The sequence below is a fragment of the Dermacentor albipictus genome, chromosome 7, assembly GCF_038994185.2.
Source record: "Dermacentor albipictus isolate Rhodes 1998 colony chromosome 7, USDA_Dalb.pri_finalv2, whole genome shotgun sequence".
In the NCBI taxonomy this organism is placed as follows: Eukaryota; Metazoa; Arthropoda; class Arachnida; order Ixodida; family Ixodidae; genus Dermacentor; species Dermacentor albipictus.
Window position 1 is genome coordinate 16058972 of NC_091827.1, and position 20820 is coordinate 16079791.

The 20820-nt window shown below is 47.2% G+C and overlaps 1 protein-coding gene across 3 annotated transcripts; it reads left to right on the plus strand.

The window, feature by feature from the left end:
• The first annotated feature begins 7024 nt into the window (after positions 1-7024).
• Positions 7025-16798, plus strand: LOC135914338 (uncharacterized). 3 transcript variants are annotated; one of them, XM_065447135.2, is made up of 7 exons: positions 7025-7137; positions 9111-9165; positions 12131-12243; positions 12412-12516; positions 13991-14170; positions 15132-15353; positions 16452-16798. In XM_065447135.2, exons 1-7 carry the CDS (start codon positions 7119-7121, stop codon positions 16658-16660), a joined length of 903 nt encoding a protein of 300 aa, XP_065303207.2. In that variant the 5' UTR covers positions 7025-7118; the 3' UTR covers positions 16661-16798. The 3 variants fall into 3 exon arrangements, with proteins under 3 accessions (XP_065303207.2, XP_065303209.1, XP_065303208.2); XM_065447137.2 differs by lacking the exon at positions 13991-14170; XM_065447136.2 differs by lacking the exon at positions 9111-9165 and having other exon boundaries at positions 7051-7137.
• Positions 16799-20820: the final 4022 nt, after the last annotated feature.

Below are 20820 nucleotides of genomic sequence, written 5' to 3' on the forward strand. Positions count from 1 at the left end.
ATACGTTCGCGCTGCGATGGAAGCGGACAGTTTAACGAAGCAAATAGTGTGTCTTAACTGTTGTTTTCCTTGGCATAGACTTTCTTTGTGTTTTTGTGTGCGGACATTAAACAGTATTTAAAACAACACGCAATATCTTTCTTTGCCTGACCTAGTGTGCCTTTGTGTCACCTCGCTTACGTGTTTTTATGCGAACTAGCTGCGACCGTGCTCGAGGACGGCACTGAATTCGCTTTCGAAGTTGCTTTAGTCCAGCGGTGGGCATACATAAGGATGTTGATGGGAATGACGATAGTGATTATTATTATTATTATTATTATTATTATTATTATTATTATTATTATTATTATTATTATTATTATTATTATTATTATTATTTAATATTAATATAGAGCCTGTGGATTAATAGCGTCATACATTTTCTCTTATCCGTAGTGCCTATAGACTTTCCGAGAAAATTCAATTCGAAGCGGAATACGAACCCAAAAAGACGAAACGGAAGCTTTTAATTACCTTTGTATATATAGGCAATCCGCGAACAATAAATACGCAATCGGACAAGTCCAGGTAAATGCAAATCCCTCCTGGGGCGAGTAGCCCGCTATATGAGACCTTGCACCCCGTAGCTCGCAGGACCTTTCATTAAACTTATTCCACCCATTCCACCAGTTCGCCAATTTTCGTGCTTCGCCCGTGGTCCTATACATCCGCTCTGCCTACGTCAACACAGGGATCGACCGGGCGTGCATTGCGTCACTTGTACACCATGTACAAGATCACATGAACATGGTGTCTACCATCTTCATGTTGGTAGACATAGTGTCTACCATGTTTATTGTATTGTATTACGTTGCATATGAAGAATATGTCCAGTGTCCGAAGTGATCCGCACCCTGAGTAACTCCAATGGTTGTGCGTCATCGGCTTTGGACGTGCCATCGACTAAAGACGGTCCGCGAAAACATGCGGACGTGAAGCTAATAACTAACCAACATGACGATATATCAGCGGTGGCTCGTGGACAATGCGTTTCATAAGTCGCCATTGCAGCACCTGCACAAAACTGGCCTCCATGCTTACGCATAATTTTATTCCCACATTATCCCGTGCGGCAACCCCGGAGAGAAAAAATAAATTAAGGGCAATGACGCCTATCTGTGCGCACGCGAAGTGATATTCGACACGCTGGCTACCCGTGGCGAACACCGAGTGGCTTCCGACTCTAATGCACGCTTCGCTTTGAAGCGTGCGACCACACCGCGGAAGTAACGCAAAGGAAGAGCGAGAAATAAAAAAGAAATCGAGACTGGGAACGTGAATTCAGTAATAGAAGAACGCATATCAATCTCCTTACTTTGCGTCCTCGCCGACAAAGGGAGGCTTTCTGAACGCGAGACGGTCGATGTAATCGACACCGCTAGACTCCATCGAAGGCGCGCAGTCGACGCTATATACGTAGAGTCGGTTCTGCACCAAGCGACGCAAAAAACGCGTTCCTCTCTCTATCGCTACGGCTGCATATCCTGATTTCCTAAGCACCAATTCTGCCGCACTTTAATGTCCACAGCGTAGAACAGATAACAGCAGAAAAGATCAATGCCAAACGGAGAAGGAGGAGATCGACGTTCTGCTTCATCTGTGGATTGCTTGCTCTCCTATCTTGCTTTCATTCCTGACTTTGTTCGGGTGCAAATGAATTGGCGCTTGCTTTTTTCTTTTAAAGAAACGCTGGACAATTCCAATGCAATCGCGGATACGCGGCATAGTCTGTGAGGAAACAACAACAGCAACAAGTCTGAGCGAATTTCGCATGCCGGGGTTCGACTTCTCAAACCTCTTCGTCGCTATATTCTCTTCCATTAGGCGTTGCTGACGCAAGAACAGACACGGCTATGCCATTAGCGCCGCGTATGTGTACAACACGCTACACTTCGGCGCCCTGGACAGGCGTAAGGCGAACGAGATTCGGCGGCAAACGGAGGGAAGCAAACAAAAAAATCGCGCGCAACAAGGTGATAAACGTTTAGATTAACGCAGAGACTTCGAGTAGTCTCCCATGTACATAGCTTTCTTCATTGCTTGATTTCGTCCTGGTTGGTTGCTTGGTTTTCTCGCCTGCTCATCGAGAGGCGTGGCAGACAGCGGCGAGGCTAAAGAAAATGCGCTCCAGAAAATCGCGTTCGCCGTCACCTCCGTTCTTCCGCGAGGCCGCGTCACCAGTGTTTGTGCATTGTGCAACGACTGGGCGTTGGGCTTATAAGGAAGAAGAGTTTGTTGGTCCTCAAGAGTTGCTGATTTCGGAGGCATGCGCGGACTCCATGCCTTGTTTTGGGCATGGGCCTTGTTTCAGTGCTGGTAGCAATCTTGCGGTTGCTTCCCGAGAAGGTGAATCTCGCTCCATAATACATACGCCTTCGTCCGGACCTGAGCGGTTGCCTTGAGAAAAGGGCGAGATCTCATGCGGCGCGAGTTAATGCTGACAAAGCAGGCCTTGGGTTTTTTGTTGGTTTGCTTGTTTTCTTGCTCGTTTGAATGATTGATTGATCGAAAAAAGGAAGGCTAATCCTCGGTATGTTATTTTTTTACAAATAACATTTTGTAGTTTTTCTTCTTCATCTTTTTCTTGCACGAGTGCATTCTCCACGGCTGGAAATAATAGTGAACAATTTTTCTCATTTTCCATGATATGGAAGAGAAGAACGGGAACCGAGGGGCTCGGTTTTCTTAATCATGACCACATAAAGCCGATAGCCAACGAAGCCAAGGAAAGCACCGGGGAAATTAGCTGTATAGTTGAAACCAAATATGTAGAAAATAATGAAGGTAAATGAAAGTGGACGAAAGGATAACTTATCACTGTAGGAGCCGAATCCACAACATAGGCATTACGCGTGCGTTGCACTAGCGATTGTGCTATACTGCGACGGCTGTCGATCCGTCCACTAACTGAGGTATTTGTGTTTACTAAATCTAGCCCTATAGGAGTGTTAGCCAGCGCCACTCAGAGCTATAGTGGGCGTATATTGAGCATCCTTTCTTAGCCCGATGGCGTCACGTAACACGTGATGTTAGGTTAGTAGGTACCTGGCTGATAAACCCTCGCATGCTACCTAGAGGCATCAAGGCTGCCAAATTCCAGGCCCTCGCTATGAATAAATTGATATGGAAGGACGTTTTTGGCTTTCTAGGGTCAACGTCAGCAAAAATATTGGTATCTCATCAAATCCCTTGAGCAAGTCAACCGGCCGTAGTCGACAAGTCCTGCACGGTTGCACAAAGGCGCGGTCGACGCGATAGTTTCGTCAATTTACTTGCACTCTTCGCAATCTTTCAGCCGACATACAAGCACGCCAGCAAAGCCGCGTAAGCGGCCGCTAGGCCGGGCGTAGTTTGTCCGGTTACGGTAACCCACCGGTCCCCTGTTATCTTAACTTTAGGATGGGGGGGAGAAGAAAAAAATAAAAGTGTCTCTTAGCGCCTCGTGTTTGCTCAGAACGTCAGGTCGTGAAGACCGTGCCGCCATCCATTAACCTTATCCGTAGCTGGCGCAAGACAAATACGCGTTTTGCCTATTCGCGTTCTTCCTTTTTTTTTTTTTGCGCGGGACACTCCTTTGACCACTCGCCCATGCTTCTCAGGCCACCGATAGCCACTGAAAATGAAGCTCGTCTCCCTCCGCTGCTGCTTAGGTTTTTGGAGCCCGAGGAGGCTTGTAATTTGCATAAACGAATGCAAATGAGGCGAAATGTGTTAGTTTGGTGGTTCTGTGGACGATTGCGCGTGGCGCCGGAAAAGGCTCGTGCAGACGATAAAGAAAGATATTCGGTGACGCGTACAAGGCTGGTAAGTGAGATCATATGCACAGCTGGAGTGAGGCGCCCACGCCTCACTTCCGCCTGAAGTTTCGGAAGCATCAAAGCAAAACATATTTTTTTCACCTCATAGTAGCATTATATTAAGTTAAATACTTTATTCCCGCATTTTATAGAGAAGAAATTTGATTGTCAGCGATGACAACGAAGGGAGAAGCTTTCCATTTTTAAATCTCGCACCTCAAACTTCCACGCCCGCGACTTCGGTGAGGCTTAACGAAGCGAGTTGGGCTAGTTCGTGTTGATGCAATTGCTGTGGCATAGTCACTAGCGCGGACTAAGCTGACGAAAAAAAAAGTTGCGACAGGACAGAGAGCTAGACTTCAACTGTTGTAGTCTAGAGCTCTGTGCTGTCCTTCCTGCCTTGCTTCGTTTACTCTCTCTCTCTCTCTCTCACTCTGTCTCTCTCTCTCTCTCTCGCCGTCTCATCAAGAGCAGGCTCCTAGCGATGCGCAGTGCGTCATCCTCGTTCGCTGCAGTATCGCCCGTCGTGGCCTCCGAAATCCGCGCACAGGCGCGCCGCCACTCGCAGAGTCTACTTCCCGAAGCTGATTGCCAAACGCCACCGTTGCGCGATAGGTGAGTGGTCATGCAAGCTGCCGCAGAATCACGAGCTCAATCCCAAGTCCTGGTAGCTAGCAAAGCGTGGTTAATGTCGTTGCCGATGCGTCACAACATGGTCATTATTCGCTATATGGTGGGTGAGAAAAATAGAAACAAATGACGATGAAGAGGAGCAAAAATATAGGTTACTTGAAGCGACGGTTCGTTATCTTCGAATAAATAAGGAGCTTTGGTTCTGCTCTCGCTTGGATCTTTAGTACTAAGTCTTAGCCACAAGGATGTGTTTTACATTGTGTGAGATTACATCGAACCTACAAAAAGGCTACCATGCTGATCACCATTTCTGTTACATCCCCTACTGTACTTTTAAATTTCTTCCAGCCTAAATCGCTCAGGGGGACCTTATTTTTTTTTTCAAAGCAATCATCTGTACATCTAGTCCTAATTTTTTCATAAATGACACCTTCCTCCGAGGTTTCTGAACATTTTCAACTCTCTATTCGTTCCAGTAAATATCAGTACCTTTAAACCACCCGACCCTGGCCCATCCACTGTTGTGGGTACGTGCTATATCTTGAACGCACATCAGCAGCAGCAGCAGCAACAGAAAGTACTCGCTCGCAGTCCCGTGGATCTCGAGGAGCACGAAACAAGTGTCCACTCGGCTCCACGGTGGTGTTCCAAAAGCTGGGTTACGCTGGCAGTTGAGGCCGGTAATTTCCCTGTCATGTACAGGTGTGGACGAAAATAATCCGAACACGGGAGCTGTGCCCGAGCTGCATTCATATGCCCTCCATCATCCTCAAGGGAAAACAAGATATTGGATTACGTACGCACGCAGGTAGGCCTTCATTGAAGTTCCACCACCGCTATATAACAGCTATATAAGAGGCAGAATTAGTAACACGGCGCTCAAGATCCTCAGCAGAGTTCCAATCGCTGAGGGACAACCCACACATAACATTATCTGGATACCAAGCTACGCAGGGATCAGGGGCAACGAAGGGGCAGACAGCCTAGCTCGAGGGATGACCAGCCGAGCAGGAACGTCAGCCGCCCCAGGGGGGCCACAGATCAACTGCGGGAACAGCTATTCAGAGCTATTAAACCTCTATAAGGGGCTAAGATATCAATATCCCTCACCACATAAAGCATTAACAAAGGAGGAGGCTGCAGGATGGCGGAGACTGCAAACGGGCTCCTTCCCAAACTTACACATACTAAGTAGGATGTTCCCCACGCAGTATAGCGCAACCTGTCCGTGTTGTGGAACTAAACCAACATTATACCACATTACATGGGAGTGTACAAGAAACCAGGCATTCCACAAACACAAAACACCAAGTGAAGAGCAATGGGAGAGCTGGCTCACCAGCCGCGAGCTAGAGGCTCAAAGAGCTCTAATAGCGCACGCGTGCGAGGCGGCCCGGCTCAGTGGAGCCCTGCACTAGGGGCCCATCCATGGCTGAAGAGGACCCAAGCTTCAAGAATGAAGACTTCGGCCTCGACCTGCTAAAACCTTAAAAGAGTCAATAAAGTTTTCCATTCCATTGCATTCGACCACAGTCCCCTTCAGCAGCCTTGAGGCTGCTAGAGGAAATGGGGAGGCAGTTCGACCACGACTCCCCTGCTCCAATTCATTTTGTCCGCACAGCGCTTCTTTGTTCCTTGCTATGAAGAACCCTGAAGCATGAAGCGCAATGTGATTTTCCAGACATACTGCGACTTTCTGAAAACACTAAAGGCAGCGCACATTCTCGGGGGACACGCCTTCTCTGTAGGGCACCAAGCAACATGCTTCACTGCAAAATATAGCGCAGTTTGGGTTATACTTGCCCCTACTGATGGCACAAACTCACTCTGGAGGGGATTGGCCAAAAGCCGGATAGAACTAGCGAGAGAGAGAGAGAGAGAGAGAGAGAGAGAGAGAGAGAGAGAGACATCTGCTGGGGACTGAAACTGAACGGAAACACTAGGGGTAGGTTTAAATTAGTGGAAACACTAGGGGTAGGTATAAATTAGTGGAAAAGCACACGATGTATGTGCTGATACATTAACAAGAAAACAGCCTCGAAACAAGCAGAAACAGCTGAGCAAGCAGCCACATATGATAATGTCAAGAGGAGAACCACCCAGAAAAAAAGTCTCGGATTTCGAAACGGCCACTTTAAAGAGCTCTCCTCACATAGCATATTGTTCTTTTGCTTAAAGATGACGCAGTTTCCAGATTGTTATCATTTATTTTTCATGTGCATATCGGCTTATGATTATCACGATGTACTAAAGGTCATTGTGCCACTAATACATTCATGAAATCCACTCGGCACTTGGCCAGACCTCTTGAGTGGCGCTTAAGGTTACCATAATCATCATCCTAATCATCATCGTCATCCGTGTGGACTGTTCGTTTACTAAGAAGCGAAAAAACTATACTAGTAGCATAGGACGCTGTGGGGCAAGTTCCTTGAAGCATCCGTCCTTCCAATAGATGCTCTTTTTCCAGTTTTCTTTAGTAGACAACATGGGCAATTTCACCGCTATATTACTAAGCCCGTGCTCACCAACTTCCTGTGTCAACTCAAGAAAAAACCGGCGCGTAGAAAAGAAAGAAGAAGCGCTTTGTTGCGTGAGCCGTCAGGGCCCGTTCGTTCCAGGACGCAATCCCTTCACCGACGATCCACCATGAATATGTCCTGGCGCAGTAAGTGCAACAGCCGTGTGCTCCATTAACTTCTATCTTTAATTTTCTCGCACGTGAAAGCTTGACAAAACCCGTCACGTCACCAGTTTATCGTGGGTCAGGTGCTCCTCCATCGCAGATCCAAGGTTCCGCCTTTTACGCGGGCAACGTTTCTCAGAGTCCAACAGATCGAGTCTAACGACCATCGGTGTTTCTTAAACGTTGTCTTGTCGTCTGCTCTGGCTCATCGAAGCAAAAAAACAATTATCGCTTGCGTAAAAAATAAGCTGTATCCTATTAATTAGGGGCGTGCCAATACTAATTTTGAGACAGAATTTATTACTTATCGGATAGTGCCAGAAATGAACAGAATCGAATATCGAAAATTTTTCGAATAGTCTTCGAATGCTCAACACCTGTTCTCACATTTTCTATAAAATATTTTGACATCGTGATATTCGCATCGTTATATGGTAACATTTTTCACATTACACGTTATAAAGTGATCTTTATTAAAGCAACAAACAGCGCATTAGGAACAAATAATCGGTTTCGCTCTCGCAGAAAATGTCTGGTTTCCTGAGCTACGTATTGCGTGCTCCGCTAAATAACGTATCGTGTTTAATGCCTTGTACAGACGCCGGGACGGTATTTGTCATACCTTGCTTTTACTTTAATAGCGCAGAGTTCGCCATTCGAACTATTAAAAAACTCTTCAAAAATTTGTGGGCTCCTAAATTGCGACTATTGAATTCAAAGACTTGACGGCGTCATTCATTTATATTTGAAAGGCACTACTTTAAAATCAATCGAATATTGCCCTCTTTGTTTCAGAGACCGAAGCGAATAGGACGGTATCCGATTCGTTAGTCAAAAGTTGCGAATATTCACGCACTTTTACTAACAACGGCCCTTTCAACGGCGCGACGGATGAACTGAGAACATGGCGTTCCATGACTGCGTTCATAAACATGCTGCCTACACACTAAGAAACGTTTACACCCTTTGGTGTGTATATTTGCCACACAACGACAATCGTCATCTGCCTTGCCCGCATTTCCTTTCTTGAAAACGCTGCGCTCGTTACTTTCTTGTCAGGAATGCTATGTCATGCTGATAACACGCATGTCCTTCGTTACTGGAAAGTACCGGGCTCGCCGCGTTAAAGAAAGGAAATGCGGACAAGACAGATGACGATTATCGTTGCGTGGCAAAATATACAGCAACTGTTTGTTAGAGTGTAGTGTGTAAGCGCTGTAAGCAAGTGTGATGAGAAACTGTCCAAGTCGCTCGACATTGAAAGTCGCGTCATGCAAACAATACAAGACGTGTGTGCAAAGAGTTGTTGCAACCGCTGGTGTATACATCTCATTGTGTAGGCTAAATTTAAGCTACACCAATCACTACGTGTGCAGACAGAGCACGGAAGAGGGAACTCTGGCCTGATATAGAGTGCGCATTATGCTTTCTCGCGTCGGAGAGTATAGAGGACCGCCCCAGTCAGTTCGAATCTTCGCCGACGCTTGTATAAATAACGTGCTCCCAATAACGAGAGTTATACCGGCCAGCGTGGTTATGCGTCAGAACACACCCGCACAATCGATAGGCTGATGCACTTCGGCTTACCGGACAGGCCGCTTCTGCCGGCAAGAAGAAAAGAAAAAAAGAAAACTGGTCAGGTTGGATTGATTTAGGCCAGGCACGACAACTTGCTTCCGACCAACCCAACGGGAAATTGCTTCCGCGAGATAAATCACAGCTCGGCGCAATTATTTTGTATCCAGTTTCCTAGTCGCTCCTGGGGCGGCAAAACCAGATGTCGCCACTAGGCAAGCCAACTACGCGGTTCAAAGATCAATTATAATGACATAATTATTATGAAGAGGACTTTACGCTCATTTTAACTGCACTCTAAGACGGAAGCGTAAGCGTCGGTACAGTTTACTTCTTATAGATTCGAACGAATGAACTGTACACTTATATTACCTGCGCAGGGGCGCTTGACACACTGATCTACGGAGAAGAGCGTCTCGGACATCAGACCCAGCTGTAAGCGTGACTTAACATCATTTTTGTGCTGACGTGGCCAGTCCATAGCAGAAAGACTTGTACATACTTGCATGTAATTAGCTGTTTGTAGCCGCTGCTGAATTTAAAATTATTTGTAACTGCTGTTAGTATAGATAGTAAACGTTACAGCGTCGCAGCCGCCTGCGTGGGCACACGCACTACGACGAGGGCCCACAGTACACGCGTTTTCAACGAGGCTCGCGAGGTGGAGCTTTTCGCATTATGAGCTCGTGGCATATTCGGTGTCCCTTCTTGGGACTAACAGCATTCAACGAACACATCTAAACACAGCCACAAATGATCGCTATTTGTCCTTGTCTACACTGTACACCCAGCCACAAAATATTACGGACCATAAAATTTGAGAAAAAGCTGAATATCTCCGCAACTTCACAACGCAACCTGGTATTTGCATTTCGGGCATCGACTAGAATATGTTAACAACACAGTCGTATACAGTTCTACTGGCTACTGCTACAGACTGCTTGGAAATTCAACGTTTTCTACAATTCCCTGGTCCGTAAACTTTTGTGGCCGGGTGTACATAAGCAGCAGAACTTTTTGTTGGGCTAGTTGGTGCATATTACTGAAGTACTATAGCGCCAAACAGACGACACAAGAAGAAGAGACATGAACGAGCGCTCGTCCGTGTCTCTTCTTCTTGTGTCGTCTGTTTGGCGCTATAGTACTTCTGTACATAAGCACACCGACGCGAAGCTTGCTTGATCAGTTAGCCAGGTATCCACCGTAGCTGACGACACTAGCACATGCAGCCTTGTCGCCTGCTGTCTTTGTTTTTGTCGCGAGGACGAAGGCGATGTATGTGATGCTTGTCGGGTGAATAATATTGGTGACTGCTGCATGCACAGAGATGTACAACATATGTTTAAATGCATTGAAGGCTTCTATATCCCGTGTACCACAGTTGCACAAGCCTCTTATGGGAGATTGGACAAGACTGAAGAGATAGATACCCAGTGGCATGGCCACTTGTTCATACCAAGCTACCCAAGTTGTCATTTCGGGCAGATACCTATGGCTTTTGTTGCTTGCGTGACAAGGCACAAGCGAGCTGTAAGCTCTTCGTTAAGCAGGGTGTCCCAACTATCACATTCTTGGTTCGTAGCGCGAAGTGACACAGACGAAAACTGGAGGGCAGGACCGAGCGCTCGTCCTGTCTTCCTCTAGTCTTCGTCTGTGTTACTTCGCGCTACAAACCAATAATATGTTACCGTACCAACTCGCCCAACTGTCCATCCTTTTACCAACTATCACGCACCAAGATTTTAAAATATACGAATGTCACGTAGCTAGACGGAACCAGAGAAATGTTGTCTGCCGTCGCTTGGGGATATTCAGGTTGTCTTTTGCATTCCGTCTAATTACAATGTTAGTCTTAATTAGTTAATCATCTTATCAATTATTATAATTATATGAAAAGTAGCAATGAGAAAATTGTATAGCAGCATGAAAAGCTCCCGATACGGCTTTCTGTTGCTCAATACGCGCTACATAAAAGTGTTTTTCCGAGCGTGAAAGAAGCCCGCGAATACACGCGAAGTGCCTCGACCAGCCAGTCACGCGGCAGTATTACGCGGGCATCTTTCATGCTTGGAAAAACACTTTTATGTAGCACGTATTGAGCAACAGAAGGCTGTATCAGGAGATTTTCATGTTGCTCTAGAATTGTCTTATTGACACTTCTCATATATATATGCGATATTTGAGAAGTTGTTTAAGTAATCGATTAAGGCTAACTATGTAATTATGCAGAATAAAAAGAATAATCTGACTATCTCCAAGCAACGGCAAACATTACCTTTCTTTTCTGTCCAGCTATGTTGCATTCGCACGTTCTTAAATATTGGCGCATTTCATTTCATTTCATTTTATTAGCTTTAAGACCCAAAAAATGGGGTGTTACAAAAGGGTTCGCAAGAACAAGAATACATAGTCACAATAACAGGAAGTATTTTACATTTTCAACGAACTTCGATGGGCACATGATGACAGCAACGTAGTTAGGAAGGCCGTTCCAATCTGCAGCTGTGCGAGGAAAAAAAGTAGCTGAAAACATGACAGTGCATAAGCGTGGACGGGCAACCTGTAGCTGACGGCTGGTGCGGCGAGATATGCGTGTAGGGGGAAGGATACAAGGTGGCGATGCGCATGGGGCTATGAAAGATATTGGCGCATGATAGTTGGGACATCCTGTATATCAGATAACCCAGTGGTATATGTTCATGCTTCCCCGGCCGAACCCGCAATGTATAGCGGACATAGTGGACGAAAGGGCGTAACCTTAGAATTGTCCCATGAGATATAGCAGTGCGATAAAGTCCATGCTTACGTAACTCATTTTTGTGTTTGCACGGTCGCGACGATGGGCCCAGCCAGAATTCCTGCGCGAAGGCCGCGGTTTCCAAGAGAAGGATCGGTGAAATACGATACGCGCATGAGCAGGAGGTGCGTGTGGTGGGAATGAGTAATTGTCGAGTAATAAATGAAATTAGCTGAGCAAAGCCCATAATTCTGGGAACGAACAACTGCTCCTGTCTGATGTATCCTGCATCACGCTTCCATGGTACATGTTATTACAGACAACAGCTGAAGGTCGTATGAACTAGGTCAGCCAAGTTTGCAAGTGACAACTAAATTTCAGGTGCACCTTCTCGGCAGTTTGTTTGTTTGTTAATTTGAGTGAGTGAGTGAGTGAGTGAGTGAGTGAGTGAGTGAGTGAGTGAGTGAGTGAGTGAGTGAGTGAGTGAGTGAGTGAGTGAGTGAGTGAGTGAGTGAGTGAGTGAGTGAGTGAGTGAGTGAGTGAGTGAGTGAGTGAGTGAGTGAGTGCACTCAAATGCCAAAGAATAGATTCGTTGGCTCTTTCTCGTGCTTTTTTTTTTCTTCACACCTTTAACGCCACACTGTTCGCCTCCTCCTGGCGCAGGATGAGGGACCACGTCCACCGTGCCATGATGTTCGTCTGCTGCGTGGCGTTCGCAACCGCTGGCTTTCTGGGCCTGCTCATGGTTTATCTCGTATACCTGGCAATGAACGCCGGTCAGTTTCACGATGAGCTAGAGGCGCGCTGAATTATTATTATTATTATTATTATTATTATTATTATTATTATTATTATTATTATTATTATTATTATTATTATTATTATTGTCGTCCCTTCGTTATCCCCGTCTTTGACCTAAACGCCGCGTGACTCCTCCCTTCCAGGAGAGCCGGGTCGACTTCGCACCACGGTCGAGGAGTCCACCACGGTGACCGCTTCGACCGCCTACACCAGCCACCTTCGCCATCGCTCACCCGGACTGCCAGCCGGTAAGCGCGATTTAAACGCTCCTCGCACAGGCCAGGTACTGGGGCTCTGGCTCTTGCTGATCATGCCACGCCCCATGCCGTCACAACAAATGTTCTTTAAGAGGAAGCTTTAGCTCGGAAGCTTTAGCTCGGGATCGACTCGGATGCCACCTCTCAGGATACATTTAAAACACGGAAATGTTTCTTTAGATAACCCCTGAACTGATTTGAGTGAAGGTGGTTGTGTTTGAGAGAGAGAGAGAGAGAGAGAGAGAGAGAGAGGGGTAAATTCCGGTGCGTGTAGGAAGCAGAATTTCGATTTAGGGCCCAAAATGTTTTTTTTTTATTTACGAAAATTAATGCCTTGAATGCGCTAGCTCAATGCGTCTTTTTCTCCAAAGCATGCAATGTTTTTCTTTACAACCTGATCCATCACAGTGGCTTAGCGGCTATGCCGCTGCACTGCTAAGCACGAGGTCGCGGGGTCAAATACCGGCCACGGTGGCCGCACTTATGTGGGGGCGAAATGCAAAAACGCCCTTGTTCCGTGCAATGGGGGCACGTCAAAGAGCGTGGTCAAAATTAAGCTGCAGTTTCCCACTACGGCGCGCCTCATAAACGAATAGTGGTCTTCGCACGTAAAACCTCACAATTCAATTCTCTTCACAGCCTGTGCGAAATTCAAGCCGCTATCTAAATGTGTCTTCGTTGTTCCTCTTAGCTTTGACGGAGGTTTTACTACGGATCACTTCCGTGGCACCTGAGACATCACAGCACCTGAGTAACTTCCAGTAATTTTTGTAGGGGCACGAACTGTTGTTCGAACTGTTGTATCACTTTCTTTAATTTTCGCCTCCATCGCGGCTGGTGTCGGTGACACTGGAGCCGAGGTCGCAAAGGTTTTCGTTCATAAGTGCTGCGCGTACTATTGACAGGCTGATTTCGCTGATAGGTGCAACGTCACGGTTGTCGGGCGCCTACTATTCAAGCTTCAGCTCGGGGCCAAACTCTGAAGATGAAAAACGCAGAAATGCTTTTGTAAGAAAAGACTAGCGCAAAATAACAGGGACACAGGCAGAGAAGACGACAGGATTAGCGCTCGTCCTGTCGTCTTCTCTGTCTGTGTCCCTGTTATTTTGCGCTAGTCTTTTGAATAATGATGACGCACCAACTAGCCCAGCTTTCTGCCTTGATTGCTTTTATAAGGCAACCCCTGCACCGATTTGACTGAAGCATGTTTCATTTAGGAGAAAGAAGTTCAATTCTGTACTTAATTAATTAATTATGGGGTTTTACGTGACAAAACCACGATCTGATTATGAGGCACGCCGTACTGGCGGACTCCGGAAATTTGGACCACCTGGGGTTCTCTCATCATTTTAATAACACAGAAAATGTGAGCTAGCTACAATACTATAAATAAAGGGTTATATGCATCCATAAGATCTATCCTTATATGACGGCAACCGGGCTCCCCTCTCGTGCTTCTTTCTAGACAAGCTGCGCCATCTAGTAGCAGTGCCGAGAAGTCCGCGCGTGGCCTCCGAGACGACAAGCGCGGCGCCCCGGTGCCTGCGAGCGCTGAGAACGATTCCCTCGCTTGGTCACACACTCAGGAGCACAGACTCAGCGACCCAGGTTGCTGAGAGGTTCATTGAAGAGCGGCACATACCCGGTACATTCATGGTGCAGCTCGCATAAGCGTTTTCGCGAAAAGCGTTCATTGAAGAGCGGTAGATACACCCAGTGCATTTGTGGCGCAGCCTGCTAATGCCTCGTGCTGCTGTCCTTGAGAAATCCTACTGACGCGGGCTCGTTTCCGCTAAGTGTCGAAGAAACTTGACGGATCCCTTTCGTCGATGTAGAGCGGCATATTCTCAGTGACACATACCTAGTTACCCAAGAAGAGTTAACTGCTGAGCTAGCTGGTGATCTTGCACACTGAAAAGATTTTGCGCCAAAAAACACACACAAGAAAGACGACGACACCACGGGCGCTACTTCAACTCTTCAATGAGGGTGAAAGCGCTCGACATATATAGCCCTCCTAAACACCGCGCACGCGCACGAGGCAACATGGAGTACAAAGTCTTATCAGAGTAGGCGCGATAGAAACTTCAGCTCAGCTCAAATGTATCGCTAACACAGTTAGCGATACATCGGTTTTTCTTTACGAGGCTGAGCTAAAGTTTCTATCGCGCCTACTCTGATAAGACTTTGTTGTCCATATTGCCTTGTACGCGTGCGCGGTGTTTTGGAGGGCTATATATGTCGAGTGCTTTCACCCTCATTAAGCACTAAGTAGCGCCCGTGGTGTCGTCGTCTTTCTTGTGTGTGTTGTTTTTTGGCGCAAAATCTGGGCCGCTATTCTGATTGCCAAGTTCCGCCTCATTAACAAACTCTGCAATGGCAGCACTTTGAGCCAATAAGAGAGGCCAACCCTCTGAACCAATCAGGGCTTACAATATGGCGAGTATGACAGCATGGCGGTACTTGATGCCCGGTTTAGCAACTCCCCCCCTCTCCTGCTCCCTCTCCAGGTCGTCGGTGCGAACGCATCTTCATTGCGTTTCAAGCCCTATCAGTGGCTGATGCCTGCTTATTTTCTTTTTTTTTCTCTTTTTGTCTTCGCTAAGAGTGCCGAAAGCAGCCGGTGTTCCACAAGTGCCTGGTCAACGAAACGTTCCCCACGGCCGATCGGTTTGACCAGTGGCGCGGCGTGGACACGAACGCGTCGGGTCGGCCCTGGTACTTTCTGCGCGGCTCCTGCCTCGAGTGGACACCCGAGGCGTTCTGTCTGGAAGAATCGCGTGCCCACTTCGCCGAGAAAAAAACGTGCGCACGACACTGCGAACGAGGTAGTACCATATCTTCTTCGGAAATCTTTAAATGGACACTATAGTGAACTATTACGCTAACCTGCAGCATGCGTTAAGGAGAGAGAATTTATTTACGTGAGAGGCAAAGGGGTCGACCTGAGCCAGTGGGCTCAAGTCTGCTCTAGTGGTGTCCTCTATGAATTTAAGAGGTTACTAGACGGAACGCTGGGGCTTCTCTCTGCCAGAAGCCTAAATCAAGTACTTCGGTTCAGCCAACGTGCAAATGGTGTGCCGTGCATAGATTTTCTTGAAACTTCGTTCTTCTGCCTTCAAACTACTTTCTTGTTTTGAAATTGGTTTATTTTCAGCGATGTATCACTCTGTAAATGTAACAGTTTGCAGTGGTTACTCAAGCGCGCAGCGTCTAAGTGCGTGGCTGTCTTTAGAAAGCCATGATCACCCGAAAATTTAGAAGGTTAAAGCGTAAGAAATAGTGCCCCAAGAAAGTCTGGAACAGCAAAGCACGAAGATGAGACAAAACCACTCACTAACCACAATTCTTGAGGTAGTTGAACAATTGGAGCAACGTAGCACCGTGCAGTAATTTTTGTGTAGGAGATACTGTGGTTTCCACGTGACATCGCACGCGCACTAATGACGGCTCCGTCAGAGTAACGGTAACCGATCTCGAAGGCAATGTATTTTCGCGCTGCAGTCGCTGTGTGCGACGTGTTGGCCGCCATTCTTTAACACTCGCTCCTACCAAGTATATGATGCATTACGCGCAAAGACCAAAGGCTGGTAGCGACGTCGTCCGGGACTTCCCCCGCCTGCTCTCCATCAAGGAGACTGATTTGGACAGTGCTCTGGTGTAGTTATTTGAGGTAAATTTAGCTGGCAAATTGAGCTAATTAGTAGCTGTGTAATTAACAATAATGATGCATCTTTCCTCTTCCTTTTGCTTTTATGTGTGTCATCTGAGTCAGTTCCTTGATTACATTTTGCTTATTTCATGCTTTGTTTCTGTGCTCTGCATTCCGCTTTATCCTTTTATATAATTTCTAATCCAAGGGTCCCGGCGAAATCTTTAGTAGGAACTTTAGCAGGAAACTTTACGTAGTGATTACGCATTCGCAGGCACACCGCAACGCCGGTGCACGCGTCACCTTCCGGCCCCCTTGCGGAGCAACTGCTCTTCAAACGACGAGGGCGCCCCCCAGTGGTGGTTCTACGACCCACGCTCTCGCCGATGCCGCAAGTGGAGGAACGTGTGCGTGCGGCCGGCCTACACGTCGTACAGGGCCTGCGCCAAGCGGTGCCGCCGGCGTCGCAAAGTCCACGCCTGACGTCCAGCGCCCGTTTTTTTTTATGTCTTTATCTATTTCCCTTCTTTCTTTTTCTTTATCGCTTATTCAGCATATTTATCCGCACAATCTGCACGCCTCCGTCTCTGAACTTCCTCCTATAAACGCGAGACAACCATGCGACGTAGTAATCTCGAGGCTAAGCATATGACGATGCTAAACATTGTCACCGCGTGTCTATCTTTAGTTTGCATGAGCGCTAATCAAAGAGCATGGTCTTCACAGTGGGATGATCATTTCAAAGCTGCCGCCGCTGAGATGCCGTCCTAGCACAGAAAATAGGCCGAAACAAAAGGCAGCAAAAGCGAACCAGGGAGATGTTGCCGCAGCATCGGACGACCGGAGGTTATAAAGCAAGTATTTTATTACGCATTAGCAGTGACAACAGTAATTGTGACGATAGTTATTTCGGTACAACCGTAGGGAAGCAGCCGTAGTTATAGTTCTTCACTCACCGAAGTGTCTGAGAGGTGTTAGTAGCGGACACAAGAGTGCAACGTTGCCATGAAACCATAATAAAATATGCAGATCACCAGCACCGTGGGAATCGGACGCGAAGAACCTTCGGTGTAGATGCTCTGTGTTGACGTTATGTGATGGGGCTATGCGATTTTATAGTAATATCCGACAATATGTAACATTATGTAGCTGCCATGTTTACGCCACGCAGATGCTATATGGTGATGTCACGGATGGGATGTCACTGTTTGTGTTGAAGATATGCAGAGGAATGAAACCAGATTTATTTATTGAACGAAATGAAGAATCTCTATTTCTTTACGTTTGGGCATATCAATACCCCCTACGGCTGCCACCTAGCGGTGCACGCAGGAATTTCAAGTATGGTGCTAGTTGCTGAGCAATAGAAACTTCACGCTGAACGTTCAACGCGTCTACACCTTTTGCAAAAAAAAAAAAAACTGTACGAATGGAACCTTCTAAACGATACGTTGGCGACTGTCTCTAGGGGTCGTAAATTGAGCTACATGAACAACATTCGAAACTTGTTCTGTATAAAGCAACATAAAGCAACCCCCCTGTGCCAGTACGCCCGAGTGCTTCCTCGTGAATCTCCTCCACTGATGTCATAGCTGCTGCTCGTGTTGGATCTCTACGTGAAACAGCTCTGTATAGATACTTCTCTAGTTGACTGCCAATAGAAATCTACTACACACACGGCTCCTCCTATATGTGCATAAAAAAATCTCGTCTTATTTGTATTTGCCCACCGTATATGCCCACCTGCTGTGACCCCCAATGGATTGGCAGCATGTTCAAATAAATAAATAAATAAATAAATAAATAAATAAATAAATAAATAAATAACAGTGCGCCTGTCGCTCGGTTGGCTAGCGCTCGCTCGGCGACTTCAAGGCTCTGGAGTAGCTGCGTGATGTGAAAAGCCATATCCGGAGTCGTCGTTAACCGCGTAATATTTTAGTTATATTGTGCTCCCACAGAGACATATTGGGCTATTACCCTGAACTTTTACCGTCGACGTGAGTGATTGCTGGATGCAAAGGCATATATAACACATTTATCCTCCCCATAATCACCAGAGCAGTGACGATGGGGTCAGAATTGCATGACATATAGCATCGACCCTCATCGTCGCTGATATGGAAGGCTTGACGGGTTCGAATCCGGACGGTGGGCGCGTCGTACCGCCCGAAGGTAATGGAAACCCGCCGCCGATGGAGTCGGTGTGAGTACCCGCGCTGTCTGAAGATGTTGGATGATGGACCGGGGTCAGAGGAACGGTCCCGTGACGGCCCGATGGCTGCTCGCTCGAATGCCAGCCACCCGAGCCGGAAACCGTCCGACGGGTGTTTGAAGCGCGCATACACCGGTCGGACCCAACCGGGGCCGCTGCACCCCTGCCTGGTTGACCGTCGCGTCGGTGCTCGCTTGCCCGGGCGCTGCGCGGCGAGACCTGCGGGGGGCGTGTCTCCACACCACTCCTGCGCTCTCAACGCCAATGTCAGAGTGCAAACGTACAGGTGCCCGCAACGCGCGCCACGTTCTGTTAGAGAACCGGTAAGAAACTGCGGCCGCGGGCCAACTTTTTCGCTAACGGCCACGTTAATTTTCTTGCTTCGTCACTATAGTGGTAATAGTTATTTCCCCGTCACGACCTCTGGACAAATTATTCGAGAACCTGAAGAATCCAGGTTCTCGAATGGTCGTCCCGGTCATCAGCAACAGTAAATCATCCGCAAAATACAGAGTATTTATAAAGCTTCTTTTCATGATCTTGATACTTTTCACAACCGACTGTCATTTCTCTTTTCCGAGCTTTGCGTTGTTGCGCCAGAGTTTCACATATTCTTCGACCGCAGCGGCCTCTGCAGGCGTTTGGTGTGTTGCGACACCACGCACCCGTGCACGTGAGGGTTGGACCCTCCCGCGCGTAGCCGTGCGTGGCTTAGCCGTGTCTGTGGAATGGGAGATCCTGGGGGTTGAGCCGATGCCGCGTGTTCGGACCTATAAGGCCCCCATACGGAGGCAACACACCTCTTTGGCCTCTGTTTCACGTAGACGGCACCCCCGGACAGACCCACCTGCAGGAAATCGACAGTCGCCCTTCCCTGTCCTCCTCTCTAATATTCGACTTTCTCTCTCGCCTTTTCATCTTTCCTGTGTTTAATCCTGGCGCTGGACATGTGTTTAGGGGAGGCGGTAAGCAAAGGCAAGCAGCAGCTGCAAGTAAAAGCTTTGCGAGTTCGGCGCCAGTTCATGAACTGATTTGTCAGTGCTGGCCAGCTATCAGTAATACAGAAGGAAACACTGGTAATAACGGAGCCAGCACATTCCAAGAACCGGTGCAATGATCGCGCAGCGGCAAGACTATTAGCGCTACTGAGCACGCGATAAGCGCATTTGCTGGTGTCGCCATACAAGGGTATACACTATAGGCCCCTTTCGTGACAAACACATGGTATGTTTGTGTTCTGCATTTTAAAAATTAAATATGGTGTTTAACGTGCCAAAACCACTTCCTTATTATAGGGCACGCCGTAGTGTAGGGCTCCGGAAATTTCGACCACCTGGGGTTCTTTCACGTACACATCCAAGTACACGGGTGTTTTCGCATTTCGCGCCCATCGAAATGCGGCCGCCGTGGCCGGGATTCGATCCCGCGACCTCGTGCTCAGCAGCCCAACACCATAGCCATTGAGCAACCACGGCGGGTGTGCTGCATTTTCGTTATCCCGTTAACTCGTATGTGCATACCATACAAATTGCATCTTGTGGCTACCATTGAAATGCTTACGGCATGGCTATGAACATTGTCCCACGCCGCGCCTCCTGCGCACGAAAACGGGTGTGCGGTCTTAAATGCGCTGGTGCGATTAAAATGTGGTGGTAAAGCACGCGGACCTCTTTTGTGAGCAATGAAGCTTGTTTTCCCTCCTCTTCTAGTGCTTGTTGTTGCTGTTGTTGTTCTTCTTCTACTTGATGTCCTTCTTGTTGTTCGTGTTGTTCTTGTTCTTATTTTTGGCGTCCTTCTTGTCCTTGTTATTCTTGTTGTTGGTGTTCTCGTCACTGTTGCCTCAGAACATGGCTCGTGCCCGCTAGAGGAACTGGCCACACTGGAGATAATGAAAATTGCACCCAACAACAGAAAAGCCGGCTACAAATTAAGTAAACAATAAAAAACAACATTAGGCAACTTGGACTTTGCTGACGCCACCCGCACTTTTGCCGTCACCCCACAGTGGGTATGCGCCTTAATTTTTGAGATCCTCATCCTTATCATCATCAGCAGCAAAAACAACGACGAGAACGACGGAAACAGCGAGGAGACGTTCGCGACCGCTTTTGGAGAAATAGTTTTGTTGACATAAGTTGCTTTGTGGCACAAGTCGACTACCTAAGTTCGCATGTCCCGTGCTCTCAAATTGGTAGTGCTCAAATATGTTTCCTTTTCCCCGGTTATCCTAACACTCTGCTTCCTCTTTTTCCTTTTTTCAAACCTGCACTGCTTATTATGCACACATCTCGCTTTATTATCACAAGTTTCACTTTGATTTACAAGTTTGTAAGAACTACCTTCTTAATTTTGAACCTTTCTGGTTATTTATTTTATCGTCTTACTTACCCTACCTCGTGCTGCTTGGCTAATGCCACGTAGTGGGTAA